The sequence below is a fragment of the Mustela nivalis genome (genome assembly GCF_964662115.1).
Source record: "Mustela nivalis genome assembly, chromosome: 18".
Lineage (NCBI taxonomy): Eukaryota > Metazoa > Chordata > Mammalia > Carnivora > Mustelidae > Mustela > Mustela nivalis.
The window spans coordinates 45,676,382-45,694,933 of record NC_139037.1 but is presented as its reverse complement, the minus strand read 5'-3'; the positions used below and the strand labels follow the sequence as shown (position 1 = coordinate 45,694,933).

General features: G+C 53.2%; 2 protein-coding genes across 3 annotated transcripts; one reads left to right on the top strand and one right to left on the bottom strand.

Moving 5' to 3' along the window:
- Positions 1 to 1,055: 1,055 nt before the first annotated feature.
- On the bottom strand, positions 1,056 to 11,860 carry SNRPA (small nuclear ribonucleoprotein polypeptide A). Of its 2 annotated transcripts, none has more exons than XM_082709305.1 (7): positions 11,685 to 11,860; positions 11,144 to 11,236; positions 8,111 to 8,283; positions 5,748 to 5,927; positions 3,726 to 3,899; positions 3,295 to 3,383; positions 1,056 to 1,437 (listed from the first exon to the last, which is right to left on the bottom strand). In XM_082709305.1, the coding sequence occupies exons 2-7, from the start codon at positions 11,214 to 11,216 to the stop codon at positions 1,278 to 1,280; spliced, it is 849 nt and encodes a 282-aa protein (XP_082565431.1). In that variant the 5' UTR covers positions 11,217 to 11,236; positions 11,685 to 11,860; the 3' UTR covers positions 1,056 to 1,277. The 2 variants fall into 2 exon arrangements, with proteins under 2 accessions (XP_082565431.1, XP_082565432.1); XM_082709306.1 differs by lacking the exon at positions 11,685 to 11,860 and adding an exon at positions 11,323 to 11,437.
- A 153-nt stretch (positions 11,861 to 12,013) lies between these two features.
- ACTMAP (actin maturation protease) lies at positions 12,014 to 18,550 on the top strand. The gene is made up of 7 exons (XM_082709304.1): positions 12,014 to 13,073; positions 14,687 to 14,755; positions 15,173 to 15,297; positions 15,610 to 15,739; positions 15,831 to 15,901; positions 16,629 to 17,731; positions 17,952 to 18,550. The coding sequence occupies exons 1-6, from the start codon at positions 12,760 to 12,762 to the stop codon at positions 16,964 to 16,966; spliced, it is 1,047 nt and encodes a 348-aa protein (XP_082565430.1). The 5' UTR covers positions 12,014 to 12,759; the 3' UTR covers positions 16,967 to 17,731; positions 17,952 to 18,550.
- The last annotated feature ends 2 nt before the right edge of the window (positions 18,551 to 18,552 follow it).

The following is an 18,552-nucleotide window of genomic DNA, read 5'->3' as shown; positions in this document are numbered from 1 at the left end:
TGGAGTGAGAGTCTTAAACAATACATATATGTATTTTTTAGTCCATTAAAAAAATTGCCAGGGGTGCCTTGTTAAGTGTCTGATTTCATTCAGCTCCTGATCTCAGGACCCTGAGATCGAGCTCCAACTCAGGCTCCCTGCTCAGCTGGGAGTCTGCTTGTCCCTCTCCCTCTGTGCCCTCTCCCCATTCTTTCTCGCAAAAAAATTAAAAAAAAAAAAAAAAATCTTAAAAAAATTTTTTTTTTCCAGATCAGGTGTGTAACAGACTGTTGAAGAAGGTCCCTCCTTTGATCTCCCGTCTTACCCATAGCTTCAGTTGGGTTACAGGACTGTCCAATCAGAAATTCCTTTTCCTAGACTCCCCTGCAGCCAGGGGGACTGGAGGGCGTGGTTCAGCCACCTGGCCAAGGCTCCTAGCTGGCTGTTTGCCAGCAGGGAAGATTAGCGCTGTTTGAAGTGGCCACACCCTTTGTGCCTGGTCAGTGGCTTCCCATGTGGGAACGGCACTTCCACTCCTTCCTGAAGGCCAGGCTGCAGCTCAATCAGAGACCACAAACCTCAACTCAAGTGTCTCAAACCCCTCCTTCTATCCTTCCAATGAGTACCTGAGCATCCAGTTCCCTTCCTTTTTTTCCTGAAGTATCCAGCATAGTTTCTGGGGCCTGTCACTATCACAGAGGCATTCTTTCTGAAGATTCAAAAAGGGATAGAAAAACCTCTTTCTTGACACTCTTATCATGTTAGAAAAAAAAATACAAATCTACAAAATGAATAGTGTGCCCTTAAATTTAGGTGGCATCCTTGCATAGTACACGACCTGCCCAACTGTACATGGCAGTCGGGGTTTCCATTTCCTGCTCTGAATGCTCAAAGGAGACAAAAGAGGAGTTTTTCCAAACTGGTAAAGATGCCTAAAGCTTAGACAAAGTTACTACACTATTCTGTGTTTCCCCAGGGTTGCAAACCCCAACATGCTAAGAGGTCCAAACACCCAGAATATTCTGATGTGTAAGAAAAGAAGGCACAGAGCATAAGAAAATAAAAACGACAAATGGTTGTGAAAAACCGAACCTCAAAAAAACCACTTTAATTCCGGCCTAACAGCGCCAGGTGCAATGTCTGGGGACAGACTCTGGGTACAATGCTGTGTGGCGACCACTCACTCACACACGGCTCTGAGAAGGCCCCCAAGGGGGACTTACCTTCAGGGGGCTGAGCCAAGGGGGGGAAAGGGTGGCCCCAGAACAGGGGGCAGGGGCAGGCAGGGGGAAAAGGTGCTACTTCTTGGCAAAGGAGATCTTCATGGCATTGTTCTGGGTGATCTTGAAACCCTGCAGTGCATCCCGAGCGGCCCCTGCCTGGACCTCATTGTCAAACTCCACAAAGGCAATGTCGTGCCGCCCAGGGACCAGTCGGACCTCCTTGAAGCCAGGGAACCTGAAAGAAGGGAACAGATCTCAGGGAACCAGACTCAGCATCCCGAATGTTCTGGCATTGGGAGCGTAGAGGCCAGGGATGCCGCTGAACATCCCACAATGCACCATAGGCGATGATAATCCAGCCCCCAGATGCACACAGTGCGAAGTGGAGGAACCTCAACAGAAAGAAGTACAGGCAAGACAAATGTGTCATTTAAGGAAATATTTTAATGTGAACACCTATACCTTTGTAACCTACAACTTAGATCAAGAAACAGGACACGTGGGGCACCTGGGGGGCTTAGTCAGTTAAGCATCTGCCTTCAGCTCAGCTCATAATTCCGTGGTCCTGGGATGGAGCCCCAGATTGGTCTCCCTGTTCAGTGGGGTGCCTGCTTCTCCCTCTGCCCCTCCCCCTGCTTGGGCTCTCTCTCTCTCTCTGCCTCAAAGTCTTTTAAAAATAAAAGCAAATTCTTAAATAATTAAGAAAAAGAAACAGGAGGGGTGCCTGGGTGGCTCAGTGGGTTAAGCCTCTGCCTTTGGCTCAGGTCATGATCCCAGGGTCCTGGGATAGAGCCCTGCATCGGGCTCTATGCTCAGCAGGGAGCCTGCTTCCCTTCCTCTGTCTCTGCCTGCCTCTCTGCCTACTTGTGATTTCTTTCAAATAAATAAAATCTTAAAAAAAAAAAAAAAAGAAAGAAAGAAAAAAGAAAAAGAAACAGGACACTGCCCCCCATGTCCTTCCCCAATCATAACCTACCCACCCTGTTCCAGGAATAAACACTACCCTTTTTACGATCCTCTGTTTCTCTCATTTCCCCGTTTTCTTCCCTAACTTCCTTCCCCATTGGGCAACCATGCTCACGGTTGCTGGGTATACTTTCTTCTGCCGCTGTTCTTACAAAGTACGTATTGTTTTACAGAAGGATATACGTGTGATACTGTTTTTTTCTGTCTTTCGGAGTTTCGCGAAATTCCCTATCGGCACTGTCACACAGAACCACCTGTGCTGCTCTGTTCCTCCGACTTGCCCCAGAGCAGACCACAGTCGAGGAGCGCGTCTGACCTCTCCCATCTCCCGGTGCTGCCTCCAACTCCCCAATTCCCCAGCAGCCGGAGGAATGAGGTCCATCCACACCCCTTAGCACTTGTCTTTTTTTTTTTTTTTTTTTTTTAAGATTCCATTTATCTATTTGACAGAGAGATTTATTTATTTGACAGGCAGAGAAGCAGGCAGGGGGGTGGGAAGCAGGCTCCCCTCCGAGCAGAAAGCCCAATGTGAGGCTCGATCCCAGGACCCCGAGACCACGACCTGAACCAAAGGCAGAGGCTCAACCCACTGAGCCACCCAGGCGCCCAGGACTTGTCTTAAAAGAGTTTAGGGGGCGTCTGGGGGGCTCAGTTGGTTAAGCGTCTGCCTTCAGCTCAGGTCATGATCCTGGAATCCCAGGATCCCGCTCCCTGCTCAGCAGGGAGTCTGCTTCTCCCTCTGACTCTCCCCTGCCTTGTGCTCTGGCTCTCTCTCTCTCTCTGGCTCTCTCTCTCTCAAATAAATAAAACCTTCCAACTGCTTGGTACCACCTCACCATTATTTTATATGCACCTAGCATTTTTCTGATTTAGAGACTGGAAAGAGGCAGCCCAGGGGCTCCCCCACCCCTCACGAAGTCAAAGAAGGTCCCGCACTGCTACGCCCTAGGCTTGCCACTACTGCACCTCTGTGGCCGTGGGCCTGACCTCAGTTTCCACATTTTAGGCCTCCAGTCACTGTCCTGTCTGCAAATCCCAAGCAGGCTCAGGACGCCACCAGCCTGGACATGGTGCCATCTCCTGGCCATTGCCCTCTGGCCCCTGCCCAGCACCCGGCCCCACTTACTGGTTGAAAAGCATGGACAGCATGAGCTCGTTGGTCTCCTCGGGCAAGTTGGTGAGGAATAAGATGTGATTTGGTGGATTTTCTGAAAGCTGCAAGGGAGTGACAGAGCCATGAGTCTAGTGGAGGACCTAATGCCTTTCTGTTTCCCAGCACCGCCCTGCTTGAATTCTTTCTGGGCCCTTCACCCGATATCCCTGAGGTTGTCTATCTATACCGCCTTGCCCCCACCAGGAAGCAAGCCACAAAGAGCACTGCTGTAGCCATCGGCAGGTTCTCTGCAGTTCATCGAGTCTGACTAGATTCTGGTCGCCCCTCCAGCCTCACCCTGACCACCCGAAGCTCCACCCCCATAACCAAGCCCCCACCCGTCCCTGTCTTTTCCCTTCGCCCGTCCCAGCTATTTATGACACCCAGGAGAAGGAGACACTTACAGGCTGGGCAGGCGGCATCTGGCCCGGCATAAGCTGCTGTGGGGGCAGGGCCCCTGGTGGGATCTGGCCCGGAGCCAGGCCTGGGGGCGGGATCATGCCCGGAGGCGGCATGTAGGGAGGCTGGCCGGGCATGTGGTGCATGATGCGGGGTGCCTGGGTCATCGGGGGCATGCCCTGCGGAGAGAGGACGGCAGGGCTGAGCGGGGCAGGTGTGATGTCAGCAGGAGGCAGAGGACCGGAGCTCGTCGGGAGACCCAGGGTGTGAAAGCCACAAAAGGAGAGAGCCCAAGGCACCCATGGAGACAAAGGTCACCGGAAGGAAAATGGATGAAGCAAAACCTACATGAGCACAGGCTATATTTTTCCTTACAAAAACTCACCTGTGTGGGGGAAGACACCTGCAGAGAGGAACAGACAGTGGAAGGCAGAGTGGGAGGGGCTGGGCAGGGCAGATGCCAATTGAGAAGGGAGGCGTGGTGGGGAGAAGGGAGCCAGCCGGAGGGAGCACAACTCCGACCCCCAGAGGAGATGGGGTGGCCGGAGCGGGAACCACAGCTGAGGACTCAAAGGCGGACAAAAAGCTGGGTGCAGGGGCGTCTGGGTGGCTCAGTGGGTTGGGCCTCTGCCTTCGGCTCGGGTCATGATCTCAGGGGCCTAGGATCGTGTCCCGCATTGGGCTCTCTGCTCGGCAGGGAGCCTGCTTCTCCTCATCTCTCTCTCTGTCTGTCTCTCTGCCTATTTGTGATCTCTCTGTCAAATAAATAAATAAAATCTTTTAAAATAAAACAAAAAAACAAAAAAAAACAAAAAGCTGGGTGCAGAAGAGGGGAGTGGGTCAGAGCAGGGAAGCAGAGCCGTAACACCAACCCCACTGCTGATGCCAGACAGAAAGGGAGCCAGCATTGGCGAAAGCTGGACAAACAATGTGTGACCCAAGCAGCAGAGCCAACGTGGAGACCCCAAAGTAAGGAGAAGACTCTCTGAAGTATCTTGTGCTTTTCTCCATTCTGTTTAGAAAACAGGATGTTTCTACTTCTCGGGCCCTCACGAAGGTCATGAAGAGATTTTCCTGTTTCCTTCTAGAAGCCTTATTGTTTTAGCTGTCACACTGAGGTCTATGATTCATCTCAAATTAACTTTCATAGCTGAGGTAAGACTAATACTTTGCCTCATAAATATGGACCAACTGGTCCAGCACTGTTTATTAGGGGGAAAAAAAAGTCCGTTTACCAATGGACCTTGTTGGAGCCTTTACTGGCTGAGAAAGCCTGTGTGGACCTTTTCAAGACTCTCTTCTGCAACCTGGTCCATCTTCCTCCCCAACATCACATTACCTTGATGACTACAGTGTCCCCCCACCGTTTTATCCTCCTCTCCCGCCTTGCCTTGCCTCTCCGCACACCTGTAGAAATGGACTGTCAATGCCCCCCAAATTCCTGCTGGCATTTTGACTGGATTTGTGTTGCATGTTAGACCAATCTAGAGGACTGGCATCTCAAGTTTTGAGTCTCCCATCCATTTACTGAGTTCACCTCCCACTTCTCTCAGTGATGTTCTATACTTTTAGTGGGTGGTTTCTGCACACCTTTCGTTACATTTAATCCTGAGGTATTTTCAAATTTGGAGTCTACTTGTTTGTTGCTAGCACAGAGAAATAAAACTGATTTCTTCCACACTGATCTCCCTGGCAAGCCTGCTAAATTAAATTCACTAATTAATCCAAAAAAGTTGGTTTGTGGTTTCCTCTCGATTTTCTGCATAGACATTAAGACACAGACAACAAGATCAAGGTCAAGGGGAGAAAGAAACTAAGAGACAGACACACAAGAGAAAGAAAGCTTCTGCAAAACTGTCAGACAAGCATGGAGGCACTTCCAAGTGCAGACATCACCCAACTGTGCTATCTCTCAATGAGAGGTGAACAAGTTCTAGAAGGACTTGCCCCGACTGTGCCCACATGCCAGGCCTAAGGCTAAGGCAGGCCTGATGGAGAGAGGTCAGCATCTCTTGGCCCTGGCTTACCGGAACAGGGCCCTGGACAGCCCCCACCACAGGGGTGGCTGCCCCACCCTGCACGGCCTTCTTGGCTGCTGGGGTTTCCTGGCTCTTGGGCTTCCTCTTCTCCCGCTTGCGGTCCCGCTCCACAAAGGTGCCCTTCATCTTAGCAATGATATCCGAGTCCGTCTTTGCATACTGAATGCGCTGCCAAACAGAGTACAGAAGGGTGAAGAGCGTCGATCTCAAGGCCTAATTGCCTGGGTGCAAAAGCAGACCTTTACCAGCAGCTCAGTGAGTCCAGTTATGGAAATCGCATGGCCTCAACATCCTCATCTATAAAATGGGGACTGTGGAGATTTCCCACTTGAAAAGATGACCATAAGGCCTGAATGAGTTTCAGTGCTTGGAATAGTAGCTGACACACAGTAAGTGGGTTGCTGGGATTTTGAAGGGAAGATGGGACAATCCTGAGCATTGGGTCAAAGGCAGAAATCCTAGGAAACAGGGCCAGGATAGGAACATTATGCAGGGAAGGGGTGGTTCCAATCACACAAGAGTTCAGACCTCCAGATGTGCTTGGGTGACTCAGTTGTTAAGCATCTGCCTTCAGCTTGGGTCATGATCCCACAGTCCTGGGATCGAGTCCCACATTGGGCTCCCTGCTCAGCAGGAAGCCTGTTTCACCCTCTCTCACTCCCCCGCCTGTGTCCCCTCTCTCACTGTGTCTCTGTCAAATAAATAAAATCTTAATAAAAAAAAAAAAAGTTTACACCCGCAGGCTAAAGCTCATTCTCAGCAGATTATGGAGACCCTCTACTCTGGGGGTACAGCAATGAGCCCATCAGACAAAGGCCCCACCCTCATGCTATACTGAAAGAGAATGAAGAAAAAGATTAAAAAGTGTCTGGCTCAGAGCATGTGACTCTCAATCTCAGGGTTGTGAGTTCAAGCCCCATGGAGCCTACTTTAAAAAAAAAAAAAGATACCAATCAAAAATTTCAGAGTGTGGCTAAGAGAGGCCTCAGTGAAATGACACTGGTGTAGAAAGGGAGGGAGGGAGGGAGGGAGGGAGGGAGGGAGGGAGGGAGGGAGATTCAAGGAGGGAGTGAGCAAATTTCACTGGTGTGCTGGAGGCAGCCCTGGGGCCACATGTGGAGAAGAGCCTGCGGGGAGCAGGGGTCCAAGCAGAGACCAGAAAAGCCTTGGGAGAGGAGGAAGAAGCAGGCTGCTGTGAAGATTCCAAAGGCCAGACCAGCTTGACAGACTCCTGGACAGAATTCTACTGCCAGGGGGTGCCTGGGTGGTTCAGTAGGTTAAAGCCTCTGCCTTCAGCTCAGGTCTTGATCCCAGGGTCCTGGGATAGAGCCCAACATCAGGCTTTCTGCTCAGCAGGGAACCTGCTTCCTCCTCTCTCTCTGCCTGCCTCTCTGCCTACTTGTGATCTCTATTTGTCAAATAAATAAATAAAATCTTAAAAAAAAAAAAAAAAGTGTCTGAAATGCTCTGAGCAGTGATCTGGGGAGCAGGGAAGGAGGACTGACCCAGTAACATTATGGTCTTTATACTTCAAGAGCGAATTCCCAGCTGCCCCAGAAAAGCCATATAAGATGCAGCAAATCTGGGCTCACGCCCAGAGGTAACAGCAGGCAAATCAGTGCCCCATCCACACAGAGGGAGAGTTCCAGGCTACCTCACCACTCCAGGGGCCCACTGTCTTCCACGGGAGGTGACCCACCTGGGACCTGGACATACCAGCATTTGCTGTTCCCTCCCCAAGGGAGTTGGTTCAAGGAGGTATGTTCCCATCAGGTGAAACTCAGATGATAGAGGGATAAGGGAAAGGGCCCCAAGAACAAAAGATGGCTGCCAGCGATCTGACAGGAACACTAGTAGAGGGCAGGCACTTTAAGCCATTCTCTACCTTCCAGAATGCAGCCCCCTGGCTGTGCATGCACATGGTCTCTTGAACCCCAATCTACCCGTTTCTACCCATTCACGGTCCCCACCTGGTCAGGGCTGGAACTCCTGTACATGCAGTCTCCCCTAAACTCCGGCTTCTAATCTATGCTCCCCAACAGCCAGAGGCATCTCCCTAAACACTTCCAAGGCTCCCCAGCACCCCCACCCCATGCTCACCCTTCTCTCCAGCCAAACCAACTTGACCCACTTCCTCGACTGCAGATGCTCTCGGTTATCTAACACTTTCTCCCCCACTTTCCCTAGCTAGTCCTTCTCCTTTGTGCCTCACATCTACTGGGTACCCCATCACTGGCTCCAGCACAAAGAACAGGAAATGCTGACAAACAGCCAGAGAGACTCCCGACTTTAGGGGACCAGACTATGGGTGACAAGAGGTCCAGACCCACCCAGTCTACCACAGCACTCACCATGGGCTTGTCGTAGAAGGGGAAACCCTGCATGGAGCGCAGGGCGTTGGTGGCACTGCTGACCTCCTTGAAGATGACAAAGGCCTGGCCCCTCATCTTCAGGCTTCGGGAAACCAGGATATCCAGGATCTGGCCAAACTGGGAGAAGATGGCATAGAGGGACTTCTTCAGCTCTGCAGGGGGAGAAAGGGAAGGCCCATGGGTGACTCGAAGTCTTGGTACCTGTCCTTGGGGGCTGAGATCCTTTTTCAGAGCCTAGTGAGGCCCAGAAGGAAAACCATCAGCCACCTGACACAATGTCACAGGTCAGGAACCCCTCAAGAGCCAGCAGTATGAGCAGCAGCCAAGAACACTGGGGTGAGTTTGGGGGCTCCTCTGAGAGCACAGACGGTACCAACACCCCCTGCTTGATGAAGAACAGGAGGCCCACGTAACAAAGGGCCTATGACAAATGCTCAATAAACGTGAGCATCCTTTTTCCGGTCACTGGCACCTTGACCCAGGTCTGGGTGAGGTAGCCCTGGCCAACTTCTCCAACCTCGTCCCCCCATACTCCACCCAACTCCCCTACTCCCAGTCACGCTGACCTCACAGCCCTTTCCCAGGCCAGGACATGGATGCTGCCTCAGGACCTTTGCCCAGACCACTGCCTCCACCACAAGAACCTTTCTCCTGTTGTGTCCACAGCTGTCTCCTTCTAGTCAACCAGGTCTCAGTAACAGTGTTCCCACTTCAAAGGCCTCCCTCTGACCATCCTGTCTTAAAAAAGGTGCCCTGTTGCCACTCTCCCCACTCCTCGTATCCTACTTGCTTTTCCTTTGCAGTCTTGCCCACCTCCTGACCTCAGATGTGCTTACTGGTTTAGCGATCCTTAACCAAGAGCCCCTCCCAATTGCTTACTGCAATATGCAGACTTTAGACTTTAGCGGCCACCCATCTCCAAAAACGTGAGTAAAGATACCATTATATGTTTTACGGAAAAAACTTCACCAAATTCTCACAACCACTTCATGAGATAGTGTCTGTAACAGTCTTAATTTTACTAAATGGAAACAGATGCTCAGAGGATTGTCAGGGGCTCCGGAGTGCCCCGGAGGTACTGGGAAGCTACAGAGCGGGACCCAAGTCCATCTGAACCCCACACCACTGCATCTAACAAATGACCACACTTGATAGGGCACCTAGATGGCTCAGCTGGTTGCACGTCTATCTTCGGCTCAGGTTCTGATCCGAGTCCTAGGATTGAGCCCAACATTGGGCTCTCTGCTTGGTGGAAAGCCTGCTTCTTCCTCTCCCACTCCCCTCACTTGTGTGCCCTCTCTCGCTGTGTTTCTGTCAAATAAAATCTTTAAAAAGAAAAGTTACTCCCCTGGACTCTGAGCCTCTCTCCTTTCTCCCCTCTTGCCCACTCAAGTTCAGTCTCTATACATCATCCTCACACCAGACTGTGTCCCTCACCTGGCTCCCAGATGGCCTCAGGACAAAGTCTAATGGCCCACCGCCCACAAGAGGCCAGGAACCATCAGGGTACTACTCACTGGAGGGTTCTCCCTGGACACAAGCCTCAGTCACATAAAACTACTTGTTATTTCCAGAATGCTTCAGGATCTCTTTGGCCGTTAAGACATCTGCCCATGTTGGTCTAGGTTGGGAACACTTTTCTCCCTCACCAAACATACACATAGCTTCCTCTACCTGGAAGTCTTCTCTGAAATGTCTCCTCTTCTATGAGAAGGAACAAATGCCTCTGTCCAGGTGCCCCACTGGCTGGGCACCATACTCTAAGAGCACATACAGGGGACTTACATGGCTTGTCTGGTTTTCTTCAACGGTAACTTTATTGGCAACCTCAAACAATCCCAGCAAACTCCTTTGGTTCTCCCTGAGAATTTTCTTTTTTATTCGCCCTCCCCCAAGACTTTTCTTAAGGGGAAAAGAGACAAATTTTACCCAGCCCTTACTAACGACTAGATAGCATATAAGGAAGCACTGCATAGATGATGTTTGGCTCAGGTAATCCATGTAATGTCCATGCAAAGAAAGTACCAGGACTTTTTTGTTCAGTTTTCAGATATAGAAAATGAAATTCAATAAACATGATAAAGAAAATGGAAAAAACACATCTAATGTCAAGAATCGAGTTCTTGGGACGCCTGGGTGGCTCAGTTAGTTGGGCAGCCGCCTTCGGTTCAGGTCATGATCCCAGTGTCCTGGGATCAAGTCCCACATCGGGCTCCTAGCTTGGCGGGAAGCCTGCTTCTCCCTCTGCCTCTGCCTGCTGCTCTGTCTGCCTGTGCTCCCTCGCGTGGTTTCTCTCTCTCACTCTCTGACAAGTAAATAAATAAAGTCTTAAAAAAAAAAAAAATAAAGAATCGAGTTCTTAAGCCGAATTCCACGCTAGTGGCCTCAACCCCTTTATCTTGCTATGTGGCCTTTGGCAAGTCACATCACCTGAGTCTGGTTCCTAATCTGAGAAAACGGTGTTATAGCTCCTTCCTGAAGGGCTGTTGGAAGAATTTAAAGTAGTAAAGATGTACATATCAGTACCTGATGATGGTGTTAGCGATGTTACTATAATTCCGTCTTCTTTTGGAAATTAGACACCTCCATTGTGGGCTGGGGCTGATCACCGAGAATACCACCGTGACCATCCCAGTGCTTACCCTCAAGGAGCTCCCAGATCAGTGCAGACAACTACCAGCCCCAAAGAATCAGGGCTTCAAAGGGACATGTCCAAGGCCTATGGGAAGTCAGGGGCAGGCACCTGAGCCGTAAGGGGACGCCAAAAGGTTCTTGGAGGAGTCCTGTGAGCTGAGACGTTCAGGGATGAACCACAGTGACCAGGTTAATCGCTAGACCGTTAAGATGGACTGCAGAAGCGTTAAAGACACAATGAGCAGCGTGTGCAAAGGCTGAAGGATCAACTGACAGTTTGCCTGGAGAAGGCGAAGGAAGACACGTGAATGCGGGGGATGGAAGAAGGGGCCGGCTCCTGCGAGGTCACCTGGAGTCTGGACTATCCCCAGAACTCACCATCCTTCTTGATCTTCTCGTTGAGATTGTTGATATAAATAGTGTGGTTGGGGCGGGTCTCGGGAACTGCCATGGAGAGGTGCCGAGGTAGAGCTGAAAGAAAGAAAAAAGAACTTCAGCCCTGGGTTTCTCCAAATCCTGTCCCAAAGCGGGTTTAACGGGCTGCTCAGGGATCTTACTGCCACGAGGAAGTGACGAGAGGCGGGAAAGCTGCACAGCTCGGAAAACAAAATGAAAGCGGTACCCCGCTTCTCCTCCCCGCGTGGTAGAGGGACCTCTCTAAAGGTCTACTACGAGTTCCAAGGTGCTCTACGTGACCCAGTAGGCGGGGTGTCCTAAGTGGCGAATCCCATTGGCCTAGGAGCTCAAAGGGCGGCCCGGGAGAAAAACCCGGATGTATGAGCCAGTTAAGAGACGACTCTGAAGCGCCCTAACCTCGCGCAGCGGGAAGATAGTTTCCCCCACGAGGCGCGAGAAGGCCCAGGAGGCAAACGCTCTCCTGGCCTGGCGTCGATGGCCGCCGTCGCCCAAGATTACTCACCAACAGAGCCGCAGCTCCTGCAAGTGTCGCCGCGTAGGTTTCTGAGCGTCGACTACAAAAGCTTCCTCTCCTGATCCCGCCTTTGTCTTTCTGCAAGCCAATCCCGCGCGGAAACTCAGTAGCTTGACCAGTCAGAATGAATCTCGCCCCTGGGCCCAAATCTTGCCAATCAAAACGACATTTGGGTTCCCGCCTCGGCAGAAAAGCCCCGCCCGACCCGTCCAGAGGGTCTAGGGACCAATCAGCGAAGGCCCACCCCCTCACGCGCTTCTGACCAATGGGGAAGCCGCTCGCCCTTGGGCAGCTTCCGGGGGCGGTCCTTTGAAAGTCTCTCCAACAACCCCCCTCCACGCTCCGCCTTCTCGCGTTACGTGGCTCTGTGGGGGTGGGCACGAGTCGCGAGTCCCGCCACGTGATAAGGGATAATGTGTGCTGCGGCTGCCATTTTGCTGGAATGGGAGGCGCATTTACTTTCTGTCTCCGTCACTTATTCCGGCGGTATCGCGGTTCTTAGCGTCCTCTGATCTCTGAGCCTTTCCCAACCCAGAGAGCTTTTCCTTTCGCGCTCTGATTCCAGGACCTTCTCCACGACTAAGCCATCTTCCCTGCCAGGTGTCCTTTTGATGTCTTGACCTCTGTTTTATCAAGGTCAGCTCCAAGGTTCCGAACTCGGGCCTGGGATGTGAGGGGTTACAGAGCCTGAATTCTCTGGTCTTTAGCCTTGGGCTCCAGATTCCCGAAGTTTAGGCGCCCCACCCTAGAGCCAAGCCTTGATTCCTGAGTTTCCAAAACTCGCCTGGGATAATACAGTAACTCTTAATTAAATCCCTCTCGGAGTCTTGCAACCCAGCCCCAAACCACAAATCTAGTTCCAGATAAGGGATCCGCCCTGTTAACCCCTGCTTCCATCGTTCCAAGTGTCCGTCCTGGTCCTTTCAGGCCCACTCTTCACCCAAGTTCTGGAACTCCGCGCTAAAACTTTCAGAACGTCTATGCCTGCAACTAACTCATTTTTAGAGTATCCATCTGGCCCCGATTCTTGATCTGCCAGCACTTGCATGTCATAAACCCCAAAATGATTTCTCGATGCTCTCCCCCCGTAGACCCCCCAGCCCCTCCACAAACCCTTGTTCCCCAAACTCCCATCACTCCACTTCCTTTCCCCCCAAATGTCCCCAATTTAGCTTTTCCACCTCCCTCAAGTCTCCAGGTCCCTATCCCCCCACCCCCACCGCCACCGCCACCTCCACCCCCTGTCAGGGGGCTGGCTCCCCCTCATGTCTTCAGCATAGAGAAGAGCCAGCTCCTGAAGGAGGCCTTAGAGAAGGCCGGCCCAGTCCCCAAGAGCAGAGATGACGTGAAGAGGCTCCTGAAGCTGCACCAGGACCGGTAGGGTGTCCCCGAACCACCTGTCCCCCGGTCATTTCAGCTGTCTTCTCCTGGGGTTTCCTATTTCCTCAAGGTCAAAAACCTCAGCTCCCTACTTAGACCCATGCAGGGCACGCCTTCTGCAAAGAGGAGAAATCTTGCCCCCAAAGGCACCTAGTACAGGGGCAGGGACAGATCCCTCCCTCACCAGTGACAGCCCAAAGTGGTGAGAGCTATAGTAAGGGAGTCCTGGGGGCGATCCTGGCCAGACTTGGGGGTTAGTGGGGACTGAGCTGTTCCGGCTGTGATGAGAATTAACAGCCTGTGGCACAGGCACAGGCTGAAATGAAGAGATGTTCATTTCCAGGATCTGCAAATATTTCTTCAACTGGATGGGGGAGGTGGTAAACGTGGAGTTCCATAGGTGGACAGGAGCCAGATCACACAGGGCAGGGTGCGTGGAGGGAGGCAGACGATCCTGAGGGCAGCGGGAGCTGCGGAAGGGCTTTGCACAGAGAGGGAGGCTATCTGTGGGGACTGGAGGTGGTGAGACAGTCAAGGGGTCCAGGAGGAAGCTGGAGCCCCCAGATATCCAGGTGGGAGAGGTCTAGATCTGGCCTGGAGCTGTGGTGACCTGGTGTAACAAGGAGTGAGTTGCCCAGACTCATGGAAGAAACTTCCAGCTCTCTGGACAAGTTTATAATCCGTTTGGTTAGGACGTTTGTTGGGCACTATTCTCAGTGTGTTTAGGCACTTATTTCATTGGGTTAGTGATTCTGTAATATAGGAACTATGGTTATGTCATGTTCCCGATGAGTAAACTGAGGTTTATGAAGGTGGTTACTTCACCACAGCACTTAGAGGAACCCAATCTGCACTCTGGCAGCAGGCCTCGGTGCCTTTAACCACTGTGCCATCTTCCATCAGGACAGTGCTTCCAAACTGGAACCGGGAGCTTTGGGGTTACCCCACCCCCACCAGCCTTGCTCTTTCACGGGCCTTGGAACAGAAATACTGGATAAGCATGTTGCCCAGCCTCTCCTGAGCCCTGGGGCTGCATTGGATCAAAATCTTATACGTGACTTTCCCAAGGGTGGGGCTGGACAGGCCTGCAAGCGCTCATTATCTGGCAGATCTCTTAGGCCTGGAGTGTGGTCTTACGTGGTTCTCCTCTAGGCTGGGTTAAGGGATTTTCATCCCTATTGAACAGGCTTGAGAAGGAGGAAAAAAAAATCACAGGAAGGGTTTGGGTAAACAGTCACCCGTCTTCAAGAAATTTGCTCTAGTAAGTCCATTTTCCTGGCTCCAAGTTGGAAAGATCTTGTACATCTGTTCTTTGCCCCTACAACAACCGAGAGAATGAGCAGGGAGCAGCAGGTAGAAGGAGGATTCCCACTGAGCAGATGAGGACACGGAGGCTTGGGAAGGGACAAGTGGCTCATCAGGGGAGAGGGAAGTCAGCATCAGAGCCTCGAGCTGCCCTTCGGCCTCAGGATAGCCAGACCTGGGTTCCTCTACCCATTCCTCAACACTCCACTTCCAATCGCACCTCGAAGCCAGGGGGTGGGGGGGCTGGGGGGATAGATCTAGGAGCTGAGCTCTTTCCCATGTGACCTGAGCATGCTCTGATTCAGTTTCAGAAATGACTTACAATGGATCCTCTTCTGTGCAGACGTGCCGTCCCTCATCCAGGAAGGCCCTCAGTACGTGCCCTGATCTGGGACTCCCACCCGACTCTTCCTTTGCTGTGTGCTTCCTGAGGGCCACTCTGTAGGGAGGGAGGCATGGGTTTGTCCCAGGCATCTTGGAAGGGGGTGGAGGGGAGGGAAACGGGGGCTGGAGGGTGGGGCCCTGGGTGCATGCACAGTGAACTGGGCAAGGGCAAGCGAGTAAGTGAATAGTCTTTATCTCGGACTCTACTTGGCACCTCCTCCTAGAAGCCCAGGTGACCTCTCTCCCCGCCTTCCTGCCCTCCCTGCAGCCCAGCAGGCCTGGGAAAAGGGAAACTCCCCCAGCACCAGCACGGCACACCAGTTCCTTACATTCCAGCTTCCGGGGGCAGAGGGGGCTTGGTAAAGACATGACTTAGGGGTGGAGGGACCGGGCTTGTCTCTCCCCAGGTGCGGGCTGGTGGCCTTGTGGATGGCAGGCACACTCCTGGCACCACCCAGCGGCGTCCCCCTAGAGAGACTTGTGGAGATGGCCATGGAGAGAGGCTACACGGCCCAGGGAGAGATGTTCTCTGGTGAGTTGGAGGCATGGGGGGTCTTAAACCAGTCCTGCGAGAGGACCCTGTTCCAATCCTCTGGCCCTTCTCCCTCACCCAGTAGAATATTGGGAGGTGGACTCTGGAGGCAGGTTGTCTTCATTCCCAGCGCACCTCTGCCCCCTCCTGCTGGGTGACTGTGGACAAGCAGCTTACCCTCTCTGTGCCTCATTTCCTGCATTTATCCAGAGAGGTGGCGGTGGCAGTGCTTATTTGAGGTGCTGATCCCCAGTTATCCCCTGGCTTGCAGCCAGGCACACAGTGATCCTTCTGTCTCTGTCACCCCTGTAGTGGCCGACATGGGCAAGCTGGCCCAGGAGACACTGGGCTGCCAGGTGGAGCAGCTCCATGGTGGCCTGGGCGGTCCCAACAGAGCCCGTGTCCTGTGGCACCTTGTCTCTGGACATCCCCTGCTCATCCCGTATCCGAGGGCCCTAAAGGGAGCTGGTGGGGAGGGAGAAGGGTGGGTCCCAGGGCCACACTGCAGCTTTGGCCTTAACCCTCTGCACCAGCTACGATGAGGATTTCAACCACGAGCCGTGTCATAGGAAGGGCCACAAGGCCCACTGGGCAGTGAGCACAGGTGGGTCTCCCCTCCCATACATACTCCTGTGTGCTCCCCCTGTTGGTCCCCAGCACCCCACACTGTCAGCCTGACAATGGCATGTCTCCTGTGCTCAGCGCAGGGACCAGGGCTGGCCTGTCCCCATCCCCACAGGATATTTAGTTAGGGACCTGGCAGGCAACAGGTGCCCCAGTATCTGCTAATCACAAACGGAAGCTCAGAGCGCAGACTTTAGGATTTGGGCTCCATAGCAGGTCTAGCCACCTCCTGGCTCTGTGACTCTGGGCTTTCCTTCCTCCATCTGAAAATCGGGGCGTATAAAGGTCTGAATGGGGCAGGCACACTGCATGTGTCAGTCAGCGTCCGCCTCGATCGGCCTGAACATCCTCATACCCCCACCCCACCCTGCTGCCTGCATGTTGAGTGGCCTGCATGTTGGGTGCCCCATGCCCGGGTCCGTGGCCTCGGCTCCTCTGAGTCTTCCTTTACTAGACAGCAGGAAACCACTGGGTGACGATGCCCACTCTATTGAACGCCCCTTCCCCTCCCTCCCTGTGCTACTGGTCTGGGACCAGACACCGTAGGTCCAGTCCCAGCCCAGCTGTGTGCCCGCAGCCCCGCCAGCCACTAAGGGATGCATGGAGGCAGCACCCACAACTTCCATGAAGGACGGTGGGGGGAGCTCAATGAGCCGCGGCATGGAGTCAGCGTGCCCTCCCGCTCACAGCTTCCCCTCTCTTCCCAGGGGTCCTGCTGGGTGTGCGGGCCGTGCCGCGCCTCGGCTACTCTGAGGACCCTGAGCTGCCAGGTCTGTTTCACCCGGTGCCCACCATGCCCCACCAGCCACCAGCCCTGCCAGAGGAAGGCTCTGCAGGAGCCGTCTACCTTCTCTCGAAGCAGGGCAAGAGTTGGCATTACCAGCTATGGGACTATGACCAGGTCCGGGACAGCAACCTCCAGCTGACGGACTTCTCACCCTCAAGGGCCGCTGACGGCCGGGCGTACGTGGTACCTGCTGGCGGGGTGCGGGCCGGCCTCTGTGGCCAGGCCCTGCTGCTCAGACCACGGGACTCCGGTCACTAGCCTGCTGCAGCCCTGAGCCAGGCTGACAGGGTCCCGGCCACAGCTTGGCCTTGTCACCATGAGAAGAGTGCCCCGGTTTCTCGCTTTGCAAGAGCTTGCAGATGTAGGCCGTGTTCCCCAGGACCTCCAGCCAGATACCCTCCACGCAGAGGCCCCCTGCCACCCCAGTCCGTCTAGTCCCAGTCCCCTTCTCCCACGTCCACCCTGCAGTATTGGGCTTCTGATGCATGGCTGGGATCCAAGCCAGGAGCCAGTCAAACAAGCTCCCTCTCCAGGAAAGAGACTCACCAGAGCCGGCCTGCAGATCCTGCCTGTCTGCCCCACCCCGATGTTGCATCCAGACATTTCTCTCTGGTGACCAGCCTCCTCTCTCTGGACACCTGCAGGAGCCTTCTCACCGCACCGCTTGCCGCCCCCCTGCGTCTGTTTCCTTAGAGCCTACGATGCCTTGTCTTTAAAAATATAAACCAGGTCTTACCACCTACCTTGGGAGAAGCTTCCAGCAGCTCCTTGTTGCTCACAGGACAGGGATTAAACTCTCCTAGCCCCAGCTCATCTAGCCACACTGGCCTTCCGGGTCCCCAGAGTGTCTACTCTCCTGCACCCAATCCTCTGCTAAGGATAACTCCTTAATTCTCTATTTTGGCTCATCTTCCTCTTAATTCTCTATTTTGATTCATCTTCCTTGGGAAGACTCCCTAGCTTCAGGCACGGCTCCTCTCCCACCTTGCCTTTTGGCTTAGAACACACAGAAAGTGCTAACATGTGCCAACCCCTTTGCCCATTTTTTTTTTTTAAAGATTTTATTTATTTATCAAAGAGAGAGAGGGGGAGAGAGCGAGCACAGGCAGACAGAATGGCAGGCAGAGGCAGAGGGAGAAGCAGGCTCCCTGCTGAGCAAGGAGCCCGATGTGGGACTCGATCCCAGGACGCTGGGATCACGACCCGAGCCGAAGGCAGCTGCTCAACCAACTGAGCCACCCAGGCGTCCCCCCTTTGCCCATTTTAACTCATCAGATTCTCCATGTAAGGAAGGGACTAGTTCTTCCTTCATTTTACAGGTAGAGAGACTGAGGCCCGGAGAAGTGTGTGAGGTCTGGCTTGAGGTCACGACTGGCAAGTGGCAGGGCCAGGATGCAAACCCGGCAGTTAGTCATTGTACAGATGTGGAGAAAGGGAGAAAGAGGTTCCTGATTGAACAAAGACCTGTCGCTCCCTGGAGGAGCAGGTCTGTCTTGGTCCCAGGTACTCAGTGCCGGGCAAAGGGTCTTGTTTAGAGATGCTGTCCATTGCGGTATTTCTCCCCTGAAGAGGGCACCCCTGCCCTCACACCTTGGACCCCACAGTTGGCACTGTCCGGTATGCTGTCCTAGGAGGCCCTGAGGGCACAGCCGGGAGCTGTCCCACTCATGAGTCTGTTCCCCACATTGTCCAACACAGAGAAGTTAGAAGAGCAGTGGCCGGGTGAACTCAGACTGAATGATCCCAAAGGGCCCATGATCCCATGACCCCACCCAGCACCGACAGTGAAACCGGGAGCCTGGAGCCCACACACCCCAGAGGCGAAAGAAGAAAATCCACAAAGC

Coding starts and splice junctions, on each gene's coding strand:
- SNRPA (XM_082709305.1), bottom strand. CDS start 11,216: ATGGCAGTTCCCGAGACCCGCCCCAACCACACTATTTATATCAACAAT. Junction 5,928..8,110: donor CCTTCTACGACAAGCCCATG/GTGAGTGCTGTG, acceptor TCTGTTTGGCAG/CGCATTCAGTATGCAAAGAC. Junction 3,384..3,725: donor AGATGCCGCCTGCCCAGCCT/GTAAGTGTCTCC, acceptor ACTCCCTTGCAG/CTTTCAGAAAATCCACCAAA.
- ACTMAP (XM_082709304.1), top strand. CDS start 12,760: ATGATTTCTCGATGCTCTCCCCCCGTAGACCCCCCAGCCCCTCCACAA. Junction 15,298..15,609: donor CCAGGGAGAGATGTTCTCTG/GTGAGTTGGAGG, acceptor TCACCCCTGTAG/TGGCCGACATGGGCAAGCTG. Junction 15,740..15,830: donor GGACATCCCCTGCTCATCCC/GTATCCGAGGGC, acceptor CCTCTGCACCAG/CTACGATGAGGATTTCAACC.